This window comes from Chelmon rostratus, chromosome 5 (assembly GCF_017976325.1).
Source record: "Chelmon rostratus isolate fCheRos1 chromosome 5, fCheRos1.pri, whole genome shotgun sequence".
NCBI classification, from domain to species: Eukaryota; Metazoa; Chordata; class Actinopteri; order Chaetodontiformes; family Chaetodontidae; genus Chelmon; species Chelmon rostratus.
In genome coordinates, this window is record NC_055662.1 from 16261876 (window position 1) to 16281775 (window position 19900).

At 40.4% G+C, this 19900-nt stretch overlaps 1 protein-coding gene across 2 annotated transcripts in view; it reads left to right on the top strand.

Annotated features, from left to right (window-relative positions):
- The window catches only part of sh2b3 (SH2B adaptor protein 3), a 52632-nt gene that overhangs the window by 25410 nt on the left and 7322 nt on the right, over positions 1-19900 (top strand). For both annotated transcript variants that reach the window (XM_041937913.1, XM_041937912.1), the window contains exons 3-4: positions 15844-15945; positions 16711-16799. In XM_041937913.1, coding sequence (XP_041793847.1) covers positions 15844-15945; positions 16711-16799 — 191 coding nt within the window. The remainder of the gene's footprint in view (positions 1-15843; positions 15946-16710; positions 16800-19900) is intronic.

The following is a 19900-nucleotide window of genomic DNA, read 5'->3' on the forward strand; positions in this document are numbered from 1 at the left end:
CACTAGATAATATTCTTCAACTTCTGTCGCAATGCTTAAGTAGACAGAACAAAGATGTTTCTGTCCCTTCTTTTTTATCTCACAGGTTTCTCGTCTCGATTGTTGGTGTTATGTCCTGTGCTATAATATGAGAAGTAATATAGTATGATTCATGAAGAGATTTGTAATTGTAAACCTCATGTTGTGGGCAGAATCCACAAGTTTATGCACCAGATCCAGCTCGGTGAATATGTTTACATGAACCAGGCGCTTGCCCACGCTGTTCTCAGCAGGAGAGAACTACTGATCATGACTCAGGATATCGGAACTGAACTGACATGTCCTGTGTGGACGAGGCTGTCAGAGGACTCTGTGGGGAAGCCTTGCCCATCTCTTGGAGGCTGGCTTCGGTTGGATAAGATGAAAGCTCTAGACATTGTTGGGCTGTCTTCATTGACAGGCCTCTTCAGTGTTGGGTCAGGTTTGGGGCCTTTGGACTTGCAGAAATGGGTGCTAGTTCCCATTTTTAGGGAATAGGGGACCAATTATAAGGGTAAAGCACTGTTCAGCCTTTCAAGCTAATGCTTGAGAGAAGGCCCAGGCTTGTGGTCAAACCTCGGATTTCAGGAGGAGCAATGCTGATTTTGTGTTTGTTGTGGAACCGTGGACCTTGCTCTGCAGCCCTGCAAAGATACAGGATGGGATCGTGGGTGTTTGGCTGTTCAGTATGTGCTTTGTAGACTTGATTAGGTTGCTGTCCTTCCTTGAATAACTGGAGTGAGATCTGTTTCTGAATTCTCAGCAATGAGTCAAGTGTGTTCTTGGTAGGTCTTCAGCACTGCCGAGGTTTTGGCTGGTCACAAATTCTGTTTTTTCAGACAAATATTAACAGACATGATTTCAAGACCTAACTGAGAAAGGCTAAGTGTTGAAGGGTTAGTATACAGTTTGCCAATTATGTCTTCTATACTGGCTTAATCAAGACTGTGGCATCTGGAGAGATTTTTAGCTGAGTGTGAAGCAGTGATTGGATGGGATCAGCCCCTCTAAATCTGAACTAATGATGCCAGAATTTCCTCCTTTTGAGCTGGGAGTGAGTTGCCGTCCCAACCGACTTTAAATGTCTTAGGTCTTGTTCATGGTTAAGGGTCAGAAAAGAGCAGGAAACAAGCAGAAACATGCAGCAATGAGTTCATATTGTAGAAATCAGCCTCCTTTGCAGGGGGTGGAAAGAGGTCAGAGAAAAATTTCTGCCCTTTGCCAATTGAGGTGGTTCAAGCATCTGATTTGGATACCTCCTGGATGCCTCCCTGTGGGAATAATCCATGCAAGTCCAACTCGTAGGAGACCCAAGGGCAGATCCAGAATATGCTGGAGGGAAGTCAGATCCCACTTGGCTTTGGAACGCCCCAGGATCCCCCAGGAAGAGCTGGAGGACGTGCTGGGAAGGAGCAATCAGAGTTATCTTGTATAGCTTGCTGCCTCTGCAACTAGATGGTGATAAGATGGATTGATGAAAGATGGCATGTTTTTTTACGGCTGGACCACTACATTAACTGCAAATATTTGTGTAAATTATTTTACACACATTTTCCACAAAATTGGGGTGCCAAAATGCTTGCTAATATCAAAAAACAAAATTGACTGAAAAGCAGGAAGTTGCGCTAAAATGTGGTGAGCAAGAAAGCTCACAGTTTACAGCAGGAGGCAGCTTTTCGCATCAGCTTTTGTTTATAATTGTTTGGATGAAGTCTAAAGGAGACAGAAATTTGATCACACACAGTGTGGAAAAACTCTCTCTCACTGTTGAAAATGCCTGAGTGTAGGAGGAGGGTTTTTTTTTTTTTGCTTGTTTGTGTGTGTGTGTGTTTGCGTGTGTGTGTGTGTGTGTTTCAGTGTGACAAAAATCTATAGAAACATCTAAAGGAAGTAGAGTGGTTAGAGTCATGTGGTCAAGATGCTTGTCAGATCTCTTGCTCTGTCTCTTTCTAGTTCTGTGTCTTTTTCTGCAGAAGGTGTCGTCATGTCGTCTGTATGTGCGTCTCTGGATGCATTAACAAATGCTCTATTTGCGTTGATTAATACATGGTTTCCCTTTGGTGATTAATGGTATTTGTGATGGTATCACAATAAATATGTGTGCGTGTGTGTGCGTGTGCGTGTGCGTGTGTGTGTGTGTGCACGTAACCTACAACCACAGTGCCAGTGCACATGACTTTGCTGAGTAGCATGTGGAAAGCCCCTAAAGCAAAGCTGTGCAACACCCTCACCCAACAGTTTTCTGTCGGCCTCCATAGTCCCCACATACACGCACACACTTGCAAACACTGTTATGTTACTAAGCACCATTATGTCATGATACGAGCAAGCATAATTGCAATAAGATAAAGAATGAGATGCTTTGCTTTTATTTACATTATCAGAAGGTGTCTGTATTCATGTAAACACCTGTGGCCCAACCTCTGCCTGTATTAAAAAAATATGCTTGGCAGTGCTTGCATAAGGTTTTTCTATTGTAAGACTCTCAATAGATAAACATAATGGTATCTACACTCTGCTGCCAGTTTAAGTAAAGTACAGAAAGTAAAGCTCAAAGCAACCCAAATTGATAAAAACCCTCATGCAGTGAACAGGTGGTGTTTCAACTGCAGGGTCATTTCGGAGGATGTAGTATGTGATGCTGTTGAACAGACAAGTGTTTCTTTTATTTAGCCGACCCTCACTGATATAAATGGCGTGGACAAAGTAATAGAAACACCTGTCAGTATAACACAATACGCTGTGCTGCAGGAGGCTGTTCAGGCCTCTTTTTGTGGACTTTCAGCACCATCTGACCTCGAGCAGACTCTACTGCTGGCTGCAGCAGCTAAGGAGCTCGTAGGCTCATAATAGGCATTCTGAGATTATTTTTCATTAGTGCAGGTCACATTTATTGATACATTATTTTATTAGCTTTCCAAGTGTGATGCTGCTGTTTTTCTTTGTCACATGTGACAATATATAGTTTTTTAAACATGTCATGCACTAATTGAGAAAATAACGAAAATAAAATAAAATTGCTAGTTGCGTCCGTAATGTACTTGCTGTAAGAAGTCTCGTTGAACCCTGCAGAGGCACTGTGTATTCATTCTGTATGTCTTCTGTGCTGTACTTTATTCTCTTCTCTGTGCTTTTCCACTCAATTCTACGTCAGTCACATCTCCAACCCTGCTAAGCCCCCTCCTCTGATTCTCTCTGGGCAAGCCTTTAGACTGGTTTCCATTACAGGGCCAAACATAGCTAACATTTATTCATTATCTGTGCCTCTCAGTTTCCCCTAAAAAAAAAGACTTTTTTTTTTTTTTTTTTTTTTTAATTCTGCTGCCAGTGGAGATGATTTGTCAATTGGGCTTTAGCTTCTCACTAAGCAAACTGTGCCTTTTGATCCTGTGTTATAAACATTTAGAGTTTGCTCTGGCTCTGGCAAGTCCCACTTGGCTTTGACTCTTGTGTGGAAAAAGTTATCATGGCTAGATCTCCTTCCCTATATAAACCTGGTTCTGACTCTGTGGTACCAGGAACTGCAGTCATACTGGGCAAAACTGCACAGTAAGGTTTATTCAGAGACAATAGGGTGGCACAGGGGCAGAAGGGGAAGGAAGGCAAGAGAAAGTTTTTCTTTCCCAACCCATGGACATGTCCATGTGTAAGTTATTTTAAAAAAAATCAATCACAGCAGATTTTTTATTTTCATGGCTTTCTACAGATGAATTAACATACTGTATCAGGAGGCCAATATTGTCAGATATTAATAGGCACTATTGGGATATACTGTTGGTGTATTTTCATTATCTTTATTTTTTTATTAATTGTTTACTCTATGAAATATCAAAAACTAGTAAAAAATAGCTTGTTGTCCAGCTAAAAGTCCAAAAACCAAAAGATATTTAATTTACACTAATATATGACAAACAAAGCTGCAAATCCTCTCACATGCTGGAACTACAGATTTTAGTTTTTTTGCATTTTTGAAATTACTAAAGCCGAATTATTCAGTTTACAAAATAGGTGCAGATTAGTTTTCTATCAGCCATCTAAACAATTAATGAACAGACCAATGATTTCAACTCAATCCTTATTGGCCTAAATGTTAACAAACAGAAATCACCGTATATAAATGCTTTTAGGCTTTTATACTTTGTTTGACCCTTGACCTTTTCTGTTGTATTTTTGATTTTATAGATATTATTTATCATGACTTTCTTTGCAGTTCAAAATGTCCGTTATAGTCATCTTATTTCTGTTTGTTCTGGCACTTTGAACTTTGCTACCTCAGTACGCATCGTTGCCAAAACTTGTTTGTTTATGCTTGTTAAAAGAAATATTTGCCAGGATTTTGAGGATCGGTTTTGGTGTCTGCCTGAAAAATGTAATAGACAGAATTTTGTCAGATGTACACAGTGATTAAAGTGATTAATGTCAGGGTGAAAGGAAGAGTTTAGTTTGATGAGTAAGTTTAGGAATTGCACACAGAAAGAAAGCAAGAAAGGAATTCACAACAAAAGCAAAGAGGCAGAGCAGGAAAAGAACAAAGTTTCACGTGCACGAGGAAGAATACTTCACCTCGTCTTTTCCACATGTGCACACGTACTGGACACACAACACACCCTTAACTGACCATCATGCATACACACACACCCATAACTGACACATGCCAAGTCTGACACATGTGGATGAGTAGCACACGTGTGAAATCTCTTACATACACAAACACAGACGCACACATGCAAGCAATTTTCCTTCCAACGTTGAGTGAATTTTCTGCAAACTTTTGAAACTTTATTCTTCTCAAGCTTAGCACTCGGCTGATGTTTAATGCTACCAAGCTAATAAAAGACATACACTATGCACTTTGCAAAAGCCCACTCTAGTGATGATATAACAAAATGCACGAGTTACGAAGGACAGAAAGCTTCATGGCAGCCTATTATGGCAGCCTACTATTTATTCAAGACGAGAATTTCCAAAATTAGGCATCACTAATTTTCTCACTCTAACCAGTGTCTTCACAGGCAAAAACCTCTCATGCAAGTGTGAAAATGTTTGCGCAAGATTGCGGTCACTTTAAACAAAAAATTTGATCCCCTTACGGTCTTTGTGAGTCAGTTAAAATACTTGGAAACTGAGCCACACATGTGAAACAGTGCCCATGTGTACGTGTGCATGCATTGACGGTCTGCTCACCACTCCACACAATTACACAATCTATGTTCTGCTTCTCAGTCAGCTGATCAGCGGGTGTTTTCCGTGATATTTCGACTGCACTTTGATTAGCTTTTGTTTGGATAGAGAAAGGTGTTACACTCATCACAAAATTTTGTCTTCCTTGGAATAATTGCACGATATAAAACAAAGATTAAGATTTAAGATTTGTTTGGGGCACTTTCGTCCTTTTGTTTGACAGCACCAGGAAAGAGGTGACAGGAAATGCGACGGGGGAGAGGAAGCCCCTAGCTGAACTCAAGTTCGGGGACACCCCAGACCATCAGGTTACTGGACGAAAATTTTATGTCATGCATGCTCACTTCCATATAATCAGATTTAGGCTCTCAAAGCAGCCTTCAGTACAATGGAGGTGAATGCTGTGATGCCAAAGAAACATGTCTTTTCAAAAACATGCCTGTTACTCAAGATGTTTCACAGACCTCACTGTGAGTAGTTTTCATTGGGACTATTTCTTTGCTAGAAAGCAGCCCCAACATAAACAGTTAACATTTTCAACAGAAAGCATTTCCAATGAAAACTGTTCGGTCAGGTCTGCGGATTATCTTGAGTAACTGATACATATTTTCTGGAAAGAGATATTACCGTTGAGTTTTTCCAATGTCGTTTTTCAGTGCTGTGCACACCGCAGATGAAATACCTTTCCCTCCTGTTGTACTTGAGCAGTGACAGAAGTCTCGGTGGTGAATATCACCGATGCTAGCCGAAAAATATCCAAAAGGATTTGCATGACGGGATGTCAAAGAGGGTTCGGTGGGAAAGCAAGTTTCTTTGTGTCTTGCATGAGCTGATTCTGAGCATTATCAGCACACACACATAGAAAATGACTTATTATGCACTACTATAACTACTGAAAGAAATATACACTCAATTTATTAGATACACCTAGCTAAGACTAAAAATCTGTATCGTACCCTACCCTCAATGATATAACTGAGGTGGACAAAACAATCGAAACACCTCTCAGTATGACACATTACAGTTCAACAGCACCACAAACTGCAGCCTACAAAATTACCTTTGAGTTGAGTCAACGTCTCTAAACCAGTTTTACAAAAACCTTCTAACCTGCATGAATGGTAGGGACCTGCTGCAGGACTGTTGTATTAGCTTTAGCTTGGTGTACCTAATAAACTGGCAGCTGAGTGTACAGTATAGTTGTTTATATGATTAAAAAGTGTTATAGTGCTGCAGGTATGTCGTCGTCTAAACAAGTGCTCCTGCTTAGCCTCACACACCGTCCTGACTTAGTAAGACGATGTTATTGGTGTTAGTAAATATTAGAAATTATTTTTACGATGTGAAGCTCTTCACATGTCTTCCTGGAAAGAAGTTTCTCAGCATTAGGCTGCGTTTTTATAATTCGTGTGATTTAAGGTTTTCTGTCACAGTTTAGTTGTTATCATCAGAGGAAAGAAGAGTGTTTTTTATAACAAACTCAGAAAGATCCCTCTTTTTTTCTGCTCTGTCAGGTTTGCTAATTGTGCTGTTTTTTTTTTTTCAAACCCACAGCTAATTCATTTACAAGGAACTGCAGTCAGTTCTGTGAATCTTGAGTGTGCTGTCTTAACTTCTGCATGTTTGGCTTGTATATCAGTATTTCTGAGAAGTATGCAAGGAGGGCAGAGCAATGAACTGACACATTTATTCATCACTAAAGACTACGTCTCTGACAGGTTTCCTAGAACACGCTCATCTCTATCAGTATTGGTAACCCCACAACTAGTGCTCGTTGTGTGTGCGTGTGCGTTTCCCACATCCTCCTTGTTACCACAGATAGAGCTGATTGTCAATGTGATCAGCTCTAGTGATCTCCTGGCTGCCTGAACTCCACCTATGTACACGTAGCAGAAACCAGTGTGTTTTTCTCCGTGGATGTTTTTAAAATATTTTCTCAGACTGTGAAAGAGTTGATGTGAACGAGAAGCACTTCATGAACCGTAAAATGCATAAACTAAACCCTACGAACCTTTCATAGTAAGTGATCTTACAGTTATGCCAACTTTACTGTAAACGAGTTGTCAGATTGTATTTAAGAAATATTGGCCAGGCCCCAAAATGAAATTATTTTTGGCTTAAAATGTTTGAAACAGTTTCATACATGTTGCCATTTTCATGCATTATGTTACTGTGTGATCACAGCTGCTCTCCATGGAGGTAAGCTGGAGCCAACAATAATTTGAATAATTTGAAAATGAAGAAAGTGCAGTAAAATATCCCCCAGTGAGGCCTTTAACTTTTTTAAATTCAAAAAACAATCAAAAAACTTAAGCGCATTAGTACTGTTGATTTTATTTTTTAACTTACTCTCGAAGGACATGCAGTGTCTGATATATGAGAGTGTAAAAGGAGCATTTCTCAAAAACGAAAGTGATGTTTTCCCAATTATTCAGATTTCTGTGTGTGATGATTAACACTGAGCAATCTTTACAGCTGCACATTACAATTCTGATTTTAGAAGATGTTTACTGCCACTGTTTGCCACTAACTAGGCTTTAGATGTTGGGAATTTCAGTGTACAGGAAGAGAAGTCGAGCCACCCAGGAGTGAGCTGGATCACATTCTATTTTTGTGCCACCAACTATGGATGAAGACCTCAAGAGTGTTTATCTGTGTGACACAAGCAGCAGGTGGTGGAGTCTGGCGTTGGCGTAGACGAGTGAAAACAATGCCAGCTGCTACAGATCGCTGTAGTGTTCTGTAGTATAGTTCTAGTTATGGTTCTGCATCTTTGTGTTCACCCAGTGCAACAGTTTGTTGCATTCGTATGATTTTATGCACGTTGTCAGTGGAAGCGATAAGAACAACAAAGAATGTCGCCGTGCCTTATAATTTAAGTATGCAGCAAGGAAAAGAAATGCATCAAAGATCTCAACCTGAAACCAGGGGAAGCACACACAGATGTGTCTGTCAAGGTCTCCTCTGCCTGATGAGGCCCTGATGGGTGGTACTGTAAGTCCTTAAAACTTCTGCAAGTGTGTTTGTGTGTGCGCACGTGTGTTTCGTGTAATTGTGCACACACACTTTCCAAAAGTCTGTCCAGAGACCAACCTAAGTTCGGTCCAGCACGTGCACGCCCGTGCACGCACCGCAGACAGCGTTGGCCACGGCGACCCTCCGAGGGGAAGTGGAATGTTGAGTGTCAGTCAGTTGCCATGGCGACGGCCTTGAGAGAGGGACCCTGGGAAGATCGTTTTGGACTCCAAACATCCTGTGTGTCACCCGTGTGTGTGGGTGTGTGTGCTCAAACTGTAGATGTGTTTGTGACTGTGGGTTAGAGGTCGCAGGGCTGCATCTGTTGCTGTGTCTCTGGTTTGTTTTTGTTTGTGAGCTCCTTTCATCAGCTGTGTGTGCCCGCTGCTGGCATGTGAGTGTAGAGTAAACCTGTGTGAAGACTCAGTGCCTGACATGTTTCTGGTAGTTTGTCATATGATTTCTTTGTTCATCTCACAAAGATAATGCTCAATCATCTAAGTTAAGAACAAAATTTAGCACATTAGTACACACAAGATCAATATGTTAATATAGAGCTATGACTAAAAAGATTACTTAATAACAATTTTATTTTCTTTATCATTATTAAATCATTTGATTTAGTCTATAAAATGTCAAATCATAGTGAAAGATAGCTTCACAGTTCATCCAAACTCCAATTTATAGTGATATAAAACAGGGAAATGCAGTAAATCCTCACATTAGAGATGCTGTGCAGCCACAAAGTTTATTTTAAATTGTAGTTTCTAAAATGAATATAAATAAAATGATACAGAAGATGTTTAACACATTTCCAGTTGAGAAAACACAACAACAGTCAAATAATGAGCCACATTTAGCTAAAAATGCTCATTTTTAATGGATGTCCCTGACCTGCTGTGAAAAAAGGCACCGTAAAGACAGAGGAGTGACACAGCTTGATAAATTCAATACAAAGTAGTGTAGTACACATTCACAAATCACCACCGTGTGACACATGTTAGTTAACAAGACTAGACAGATTTTCAGATGACACACAGTAAATAAGCCTCTCGGTGTTGTGGATTCAGAAGCTACTCTGTAGGCCATATTGTCTCTGTCGCATATCTGCATCTCATATTCACAATATAAGTCCTTTGTGTGTGTGTGTGTGTGTGTGTGTGTGTCTGTGTGTGTGTGAGAGAGAGAGAGAGAGAGAAGTTGAAACATAGTAGTGAAAGTTGACTCAATCTGAAAAGAACTCTACTGAGACAGCTCACCATCAGTTTCATATTTTACAGAGATTAGCAGTTCTTCAAAGAGCACACGTTTAACAGTAGTACAGGAGGCTGGATATTGTTAATGTTACGTGAATGAATGGGTACTTGTGTAGTCTATAAAATGTCAAAACATTGTGAAACATGTACAAGATGATGTCCTCAAATTTGTTTTGTTGAACCAACAGTGCAGCACTCCAAGATATTCAATTTACAATAATAAGAAGCAAAGAGAAATGCAGGAAATCCTCTCATTTGAGTCACTGCACTCAGTGAATATTTGACATTTTACCTTCATAAATGAAATGACTTCTTCAATCCCACTTTCCGCTGTCAGGATATTGAATACAAAGTCACACTGTGCAGCCAAATATTGTTGAAACACACAGAAGTTTATTTTAGATTCTAGTGGAGATTTCAAAGTTTCTAAAGGGGCCGTCTAATATATTTCCATTTGATTGAAATGATGCGACGACTAAAAACCACAGTCTTGATTATTTAAGCGTAGACATCATGTGGCTTCAATGAAGAGCTTGAACAAGCTGATAAGGAAAATATATGACATGTCAGACATTGTGAAATAAGATGGTTTCCAACCTCAGAGCTATTTAAAGGGGAAATTAAAGAAGGCTCGTGCTTGCTTTGCACTTTTCCGTGATGTGCTATCGAGGCCAACATTCTGATGTGATGTCCTCGCTTTATTTCCCCTTCACCTTAAACTTTTAAGATAATGCCTGGGATGCATTATTATTTGTGTTCTGAAGCTATGAGCGTGCAGTAACCTTGTTTTGAGATGTGGTACCACTTCAACGCTTTCGCAGCTGCCGGATGAGGAGCAGTAGCATTATAAGGCCGTAGACTCGAGGTCTGCTGGCAAACAATACAGTGAGCTGTTTGTGACAAAGAGGAGCAGTAATTTAAGACATCAATAAAAAGCTTCCCTGAGGGTTTTACCGTATATTTACAGACTCATTATGCTCGCCCTCTGTGGCTTAGCCTGAATCTGTCTGTGTTATCTGCTTCCCTCTCATGCTCCTGTTGAGTGTGTTAGTGTGTGGAGGAAGTTACATAGCTTTTCTTTTTGGCAGTCTCTGTCGTAGAGGATTAAGTCTCCAGTCTGGTTACCCCTCCAAAAACCTGTCACTCACACACCTGCACACCAGGGGCAGGTTTAGACATTTGTAAGCGCGTGTTATGACTCACATTTAAAGCCCTGGTTCTCTGCAGTAATAAAGTGTACATTAGTAATGGCTGCATTGTATATTCAGCGTAATACATTGATGGCAAATAAACAACTTTAGATAATCTAATAAGAAATAATATCAATAGCGTGCTTTGTAGCTCCAGATGGCCTACAGCCACAGACAGGCCCGTGGACACAGACTTTAAGAGACAAAAACATTTTGTGTCTCCTCGTGGTTTTTTGTAGCTGTTTCTAGTAATTTTGTATCACTTGTTAGTTATTTTTGCCTCACCTTTTGCATGTGTCAGGTCATTTTGCTTCTTTTTGCGGTTGTTTTGCATCTAGTTTTGGGTCTCCTTTTCATGTCTTTGTGGTTGTTTTGTGTCTCTTTGCGGGCCTTTTTGTTTCTTTTGTGCTCATTTTGCATCTTTGTTGTTGCCTTGCGTGTCTTTTTTGTCACGTGTCTGGCCCCGCCCCCTGCTGGAGACGCTTTCAGGCATGAACGTACTCGCACAGTTTTCCCACATTACATGGTGGTTTTGTTTAAGGAAATAATCTTGAAAAAGTTATATACAGATAAGAAAATGAAGGAAGAAAAAGGGCAAAGGCCTGCTCAGCGTGTGTGTTTGTGTGCGTGTGTGTGTCTTCTCTGGGGAGTATTACAGACTGCAGTTTGCAGTAATAGGAAATGGGCTGTGAGCTTGAACTTGCTCCCCTGATGAAGTTGATTCACAGAAATCAGGTCTGTTATATTGTTGCTCAACCAGTGAAACATCTGCTGCCTGTTTTTTTTTCTCCTTCTTCTTCTTCTTCTTTCTTTTTTTCCTCTCCATAGACACATATGGTTCCTCAAAGATGCTGTTAGTCAGAGACTCATTCACATTCTCACAATAAATTCCTCTCAATGAGTCACTCTCGGCTCATATGCACACACATCTCATTAGCTGTCACACATCCTGTGTAGTTATAATGTTGATGGTGAAGCTTTAAATTACATCCTTCGCCTTCTCTTTGTTCTCGTTTTCGGCCTGGAATGAAGGTACATATATATTAATTAATCACTGTTGTCCAAATTGACATAAACTGCTTGGAGCTCTGAGGTGCGAGTTGTCAAATGTTTTAGATTTCAAGTCTGTTGTATTAAGAGCTGCAACTGACAAATTATTTTCTTATTGATTAATCTGCTGATTTCTTTTGTCTAGAAAGTATCAGAAAACACTGAAAACTGGCTGTTACAATTTCCTAAAGGTGACGTGTTTTGTTTTGACCGAAAAACTGTCCAGAAAAAAACTGTAAAAAAAACTGAAAAAAGCAACAAATGTTCACATTTAAGAAGTTGAAACAAAAGAGTGTTTGATGTTTTTGCCTGAAAAATGATCAACTATTAATTGTTGATGTAGTTTGTCATTTTCTGTTCATCACACGGATAAATGAACTCATCATTTCAACTCTGCTCTCTCATATACAGCTCTAATATCTATTCGTTTAAATTTCTGAGCAAGCACAAATGTTTCTGCTAGAGAGCCACCAGTAGCAACGAGTACAACCCCAATTCCAGAAAAGTTGGGACATTGTGTAAAGCAATAAATGACAAATATCAATGGATTTACAGTGTTCCTGAGCCCATGCAGTAACATCCTTTATCCAATCATGTGTTCACAAAGTGGTGAACCTCACTCCATCCTCGCTTGTGAACAGCTGAGGCTTTCCAGGATGCTCCTTTCATACCCAATCATGATACTATCACCTGTTACCAATCAACCTGTTTACCTGTGGAATGATCCAAACAGGTGTTTTTGGAGCGTTCCACATCTTTCCCAGTCTTTAGTTGCTCCTGTCCCAACATATTTGAAACGTGTTGCTGCATCAAATTCAGAAAAATCAGATATTTAGAAAAATCAATGAAGCTGATGAGGAAAAACATTAAAGAAATTGTCTTTGTACTGTTTTCAGTTGTGTTTATATCAGATTAGCATATTATGTTTCACACATCATCCTGACTTTTTTGAAACTGAAACCAGTCTTGTTCATGTTTTTAACTCTGTGCCTCTGGTCTGCACACTTTCCTCTTAGAATACGGTGATTGCATCTTTCTACGCAGGACAGTTAATGAGAAATCCTGACAGTCTAACCTGAATCTGAAGAAACACATTTCTCTGAACATCCTGGGCTAAAATTCAGCTGTGGCAGCAATTTGGCACAAACTCAAGTTTAGTCAGTTCCTCATTCACTGACTCTGATCTCTCTAAATGAGTCACATCCCTCTCATCTCTGCGTCACACTGCTTTTTATTGATAATATTAGACACTGTGGTTAAAACAAAGAGCGCTTGGAGTTACAGGGTTCATCCACGTCACTGGCGAGCTGAGGAAATTGGTCGAGTGGGGGGGTTAATCTATTCTTTTGATGTGTGTGTGTGTGTGTGTGTGTGTGTGTGTGTGTGTGTGTGTGTGTGTGTGTGTGTGTGTGTGTGTGTGTGTGTGTGTGTAGGATTAACATAGACATTCCTCAGGCTCACACACTGTCACATAGAGTCAAACTCATCCGGTGCACAAAGCCCTGGAATCCGTCCTCCCTGCTCTCTCTTCGGCTCTTCATCCCTCCCACTCTCCCACCCAACGCCATGTCTTTCACTGTCTCGTCTGTTTCCTTTTGCTTCTTCTGCTCTCTCACGCTACTCGCCCCCCCCTTTCTGTTCTCGTGCATACTGTATGTTTGTCCCATAGGGTTTGATGCTGATCCAACTGTAGCTTGTTAGCTTGCACTGTGTGCTGTGTTTGTTTGGGAGAAAGTTCAGTGCAAATCGCTTTAACTGCTGGTAGATCAAAAATACGAATTTTAGAGGACTCTGTCCTGAGCTGGATGGTAATATTTATCATCTATTTATACTGCAATAAAGTAAAGCTATTGCAGTTCAAGGTCAAAATGAATCGATCACAGTGCAAAATCCTATATTTTCAAGAACATACTGTATTAGAAGATTTTCTTTTAGTATAGTAATTGAACACTGCAACAGTTAGTCAATTAACTGATTAGTCCAAATCAGAATAATTTTATTGGCCAAGTATGTGTAGACATATACAGAATTTAACTCCAGTTTTAATGTACTTGCACACAGAAGAGTTTAAAGGAAAGACATCAAAACTGAACAAAGAGAGGCAAAATAAACATTTAACTACTATGTACTATGTACATACAAGTAGGTGAAAAATAGGTCTATCTAAATACAGATATATGTCTATAAAAAAGCAACAACATGTAATGTCTATATACATATTGAATGGAAAAAGTATTAGACTACTACATTTATAGACTGATGAGATGTGCATGTTGAAGGACAGTGTCTGGTTTAAACTGTAAATATCTAAAATATAATTTAGAAGTGAGTGCGTGTTTTAGTGTTGGTCAATCTCCGTACAAACACATTGCCAACACATGACGCACACGCATTCGTTTTCCTCAATAAGAGCTGCTGAGTCTCTTGTCTCCACATATTTTTATCAGCTGTCACGCAGGCTTCATTTCAGAGGTGACCTCTGACCCAGGATGCCACAGGCCTGTACACATGGCTGACCGAGTCATCCATGCGTGTGTGTGGGTCTGTGTGTTTATGCCTGTGGCTCTGTTAGCACCCGTTTGTATCTGGGGGCTCGAAGGCTCTGCGTCGCTCATTAGTGACGTATGATTAGGTTGAGTACGTATGTCTGTAGTGTGCACACACCACCCTTTGTCTGTACAGCTGGCTTTGAAGAGAGGTCTTACACCTGTGGAAAGTATCTCTGCGTGTCTGTTTTATTAGTGCATAAAAGTCAGGGTCACTGATGTTTTTTTTGTTGGTGGTCGACATGCAAAAAAGCTCACAGACCTGGCTTCAAGTCACAGTATCAGGAGTTCATGCTGCGTGCCACCAGGAAGCCCCTCATATCTCATTTAACATTCTTCAAATACACAGTTTGTCCTGGTGGAGTCGACCTTGGAGCTCTGCCACGAGGGTTCCCATCATGCTTCTTCCTGCGATTCACTGCGTTTTCTTTCACTGAGGGATGCTGAGGATTCACAGTCACACATGCATACAAATATACAGACTCCACATATGGCACACAAAGTGTACACATTCAACGTTCACGCACATACACTCATGCAAACAACAACATAACCGCATAGATACGAATGTGTCTCGCACTGGCAGAGGCTCACACTGCTTTCCAGGCTTTCTGTGGACCATCTGGTTGCTATTTGTTAGATGTAAAGACAAAGCGAATTGTAAAATATGGTATCCGTAGCGTAACTGTTCAACTGAAAATAAGACATATTGTAGTAGCGCCTCACTTAGAAGTCTTTCACCTGCTTTTTTATTGCAACCAGCAGCTGGCACAAGCCACTCCGTTCATGCAATGTATTCGAATAAATGTGAAAAAAAGGACATGTGCAGAGATTCAGTTATTTCAGGACATCAGGCTAGACATGTGCAAAGCTCGCTGCACTAATGCGCCACTGAGTAACAAAACTGCAACGCCGGTGTGAGTTTGGCCGCTGCAGCACTTTGAGCCGGGCTTGGTTTGGAAAGCAAAGGCTTGTATGCCAGAAGCCCAAATGAGACAATTTACCACAAATCACCTGCAGGTTTAAAGGGTTGATTCACCCAAATTACAAAAATCATATTTTCCTGCAGTATTTAGTTGTAATGGTATCTAGCAATCAGATAGTTGTTGTTATGGGATGTTTGTTACAGAAACAGATATTTTTTGTTTTGCTCAAATCATCTCAAATATTTTTTTAAAGAAGTCTTTCCAGAAACAACGTCCCATTTTGGGAATAATTCCTTTAACAGCCCAAACTATTGACACCAGACCAAGATGTGTTCTCTCACAGATAACCAGAAATTAGCCTGTGAGCATGTTTCTCAGTGTGTTGTTTAACTATTCAGGCATTCAGGCAATGGTCATCCAGTTTAAACATCAGAAGCTGGTTGAAGACTCATTGCGTCATTTTATTATCTTCACAAACCAGTTCTGAAAAAGACATTTAACTGTTAAAGAGATTAATCATAATCAGAAAACAGTACAGGATGGCCGGGACACGCTGCTTCTTTCTTTGTTTCACTTTCTGTTTCCGTGCCTCTTTGTCACCTTTTATCAGCGTGATGCCTGACCTGTCCGACAGTCATCATGTCTTTGTTGTGTTTTTCAGGCCTCCAGTCCCAAGCTGACGACTCACTGCTCAGATATCCAAGAAGTCCGTCGTTGCAACCAGCTGGAGATGCCTGACAACTTAAACACGTTTGTTTTAAAGGTACGAACAAGTTTCAGCTCATTCTGTTGAAAAAGGCTACGGTTGTTGTTTGCAGACTCTGCCCGTTGTGTTGTTTACATCCACATTTCTTACATCTTCAACCCTCAGGACAGTCATTGTGTATCATTTCATAACAAAACTCTCCAAATAGCCTTCATTTAGATCTCACTTTGTCCTTTGAGTGTCAAACATCAGCTGAAAAATGTCTGTCACAGCATTGTAGTTTTTGCTTCACCAAACAGCAGCTCAGATCATGTTTTCATGGGGGTAAAATTTATCAAAACATCCACAGAAACACATGAGTCCATCCACTTTCTCCATCCATTGTTTCGCCAACATAATTAAAAAAACAGCTCAAAAAAGCACAATTTGAGGCTATTTGACTCTTCAATGGTAAACCTTTGCTACTGTAAGCTACATGTTGTTTTTAGCTTTTTTTTCTTGTCTGGGATTATTTATGCTATATGTGTTTATAATATGTCTGTTATATGTTGTCCATTCCATCCTGTTGCACCAAAGCTTCTAACAAATTTCTTTGTAATGGAAATTAAGTCAAAAGCTTTACCTGAACTTGCTTTTAATCATTAGAATAAGCTACAAAAAGGTGAGCTGCCCCCTAAATGGCAATACGAAGCCCTAAATAGAATGTCACTATATGTATAGCATGAGAAAAAGTGCACTTTTAAAGTGTCTAGGCACAATGTAGTGCAGTCCGGCATCTATGTAATGTACGTAGTATGTTTGAAAGCATCTTTGTCTCTGCAGGTTAATCGAGGTAGTCTGATATTTGAGACGGAAAACGACCAGCAGGTCAGCTCCTGGACCACAGAGCTAAAAGAGTGTATCAGCAACAGGTGAGGAGCACAAAAATATCTGTCTTTACACTACCTGAAACCTCAGTGTTTGAACTCAGTCTGCTTCAAACTTGAATTGTCTTTTTCAAATTTGATCCAGCTTTTGAGATTTTGAGTTTTTTGTGAACATAAAAAAGACTGAGCTCATTGTCAAACCATAAATTGACGGGGTTTTTTTCAGCATTATACATTTGAATCTGAGTCTGAAATCAATAATTTAGCTCGACCTGACTAAGCCAGCTGGGTTCCAGGCACACACCCACACACACACACAGTATGTAACAGGAGCCTGCATCACCCTCATCCATCTCCCCTGATGCTGCTTTTTTTTCCCCTTGAGATTCTGAGTGGAAATATTTAACACTTGGACTTTGGCTGTTTTTAGTGTTTGTGGGCGTGCTGGATGTTTACTCGTGCTGAGGCATGTGTTTGCAAATGCAAACATACCTGCATGAGGGCTCTACAGACTGGGGCAGACCTGAGCCTTGTTATATTTAGAATATTCCTGGAAATAATCATTCATCAAACTCATCAGTCAGCTTAATATTTACACTGAACCTTTGAGAGGTAACACATCTGCTGTGGAGAGTAGTCAGTTGGGGCTTGAACGCGCTTTAAAATTAAACTTTTTTTGTATCAACTTGCATTTTGTTGCAATGTTTGATTGTTTCTTGAAATGAACTGCAGCTTATGCTAAGTTTAGTGTTTCGTATTTGGGGCAATTCTCTCTATGAGTAATATTTGTTATAATACTCAATACTTTAATACAAAATAGAGGAATACTTAAGTTTTCTGTCTTTCGTTCCAGTGTGACAAACAGTTTAGTATCTTTATCAACAGACGTTCAGATTACACCCAAAAAACATTTATAAGTTTGACCTCATGTTTCAGAGTCTGCATGTGTGTGTGTGTGTGTGTGTGTGTGTGTGTGTGTGTGTGTGCGTGCGTGTGCGTGAGCGTGTGCGTGTGCGTGTGCTTGTGCGTGTGCATGTGTGCTGCTCTGAAAGGAAGTGTGGGGGAGGTCTGACACTCGGGAGAATCTCAGGACCTTTCTCATTTCTGCAGATGTGTGGAATGTACTTATTCATGCACGCACGCACGCACACACACACACACACACACACACAGTTGGTAGTCAGCAGTACATCAAGTGTGGAAGTGAGGTCAGAGTTCACTCTTGAATTCAGTGTTTATTCAGATGCCTCACAAACCACTGACTTGTCTGTTTGCATCATCAAGTATTATATCATTATTATACATATATATATAATAATTTATCCAAACATGTGCATGCATGAATATTTTTAGTTTTAAGAGTGTGTGTGTGTGCACGACCAATACTGACTTTTGAGACCGGTCAGCTAGTTGGCTACCCCTGCTTTGTATCACTCTGGGCTAGTAGAAAGCAAGCAAGTAAGCAAGAAAGGAAGACGTTAGCATTGTGGAGCATGTTAGCTGGTGCAGTAATTTGGCAAGCTAGCCAACTAGCATATCCACTTAGGTAATGTTTGGGTAACGTTAGCAACAAAGCAAGATATGGTTATCCAGCTAGCTGTAACTTAGCTAGTCTGCATGGATCCGATGTTGGTTGATTTGTAACATTAGCTGATAATTTGCTTGCCAGCCCTGCGAGTTGAGATGAATTAGCTGGCTTTATCAACCCCACTTATCTACTCGTCCGCATTAGCAAGCAAGCTAAATTTAGCCAGCTAAATATCACATGCTTTGCAGGAATGTTAGCTTTGACTTTGGACTGTGTGTTGGGCTCAACAACTCTTGTTGTAGTGCATGCTGCTCGTTAGCGGACTCCATTTCTAAGCTAACGTCAGCTAGTGTTGCAGTGTTGGTGTATAGGGGAGAAGAAGAGAGGCAATGCACTCTGGAGTGCACATAAATGTTGCATGCAAATTCATATAAATACATATAGGTTGCTTCACATTCTAACATAATACCTTTAAGGCATCTCCATAGATATTCACATCATCACATGTCAGTTGTTAACCTAATACTAATTCTTACCTAGCATGCCTCAGGATGCTTCACACTATGTGCTTGTTAGATTGTTTGGGCTTTGTTCAGACCAACTGAGCCCTGCATGAAAAACACAGCCCCCTCATTCTGACACAGTGGGGGCGCCAGCATAGGGGCCACTGACAAAAAAACCCCCAAAACTCAGGGTCATCTGACAGAAAAGTTAACTAGACTCAACATTTGCAACGCAACATAATCCGGCAAGGCACTGCGTTAGCCAGTCACATACGTACAAGCGTACGTATGCCTGGTGGATTACTTTCTAATGTGAATGCCGTATTTCTCCTGTTGAGGCTGCAATCGTCGTGATGAAAGATAAAACAGTGCTAAATCCTATCTGAGTGTAACAAACTGATGTGCAGTGTTTTTGAACTGATGAGCCCTTAACCACATTAATGTGCTCCTTCAACTGGACTTCCTGGATTGTATTTAATGTCCCGTAACTACCTTACACAACACGCCCCCAAGAACACAGCCCTGTTTTTAGTCTGAAATCCTGCTAGCATCATCTGAAACCCACCCCCCACACACACATACTGTTCCAACATTGGAGCAGGGGGACTGCATTCAACAGTTTTTGTAACTTTCTGGAACGACAGTCTGACAATCATGGCCACTTTACACAGCGAATTTCCAGGTGTGCAGGGTTACAAAAGTGGGCAGGGTTTGAACATCTCTCTCTTTTTCATTCTTCACACAACTTGTTTGGTCTATTTTCGTATGAATAGTGCAGGAGTAAATAATAAAATGAATGATTGCTTAACTCCATGTAGCTGTCTTCAGGTGCAGGGTCCTGGTATTGTCTACACTGGCGCATCGGCACACTTGAATAGAATAGAGCCATTAATGCTATTAGTTACACCTGTGCTTTTCCTTTTATGACAAGTCAGAATGTCTTAACTTAATTCTTAACTCCTTAACTCTAATACTTGAAGCAATGTTTACTGGCTGAAATGTACACTCTCTGCAAAATGTCCTCACGTTGCTCGAGTAAAACATGAAGTCATTCTCACATAGATAGAAGAACACACACACACACACACACACACAACACACAGAGTGAGGAGAAA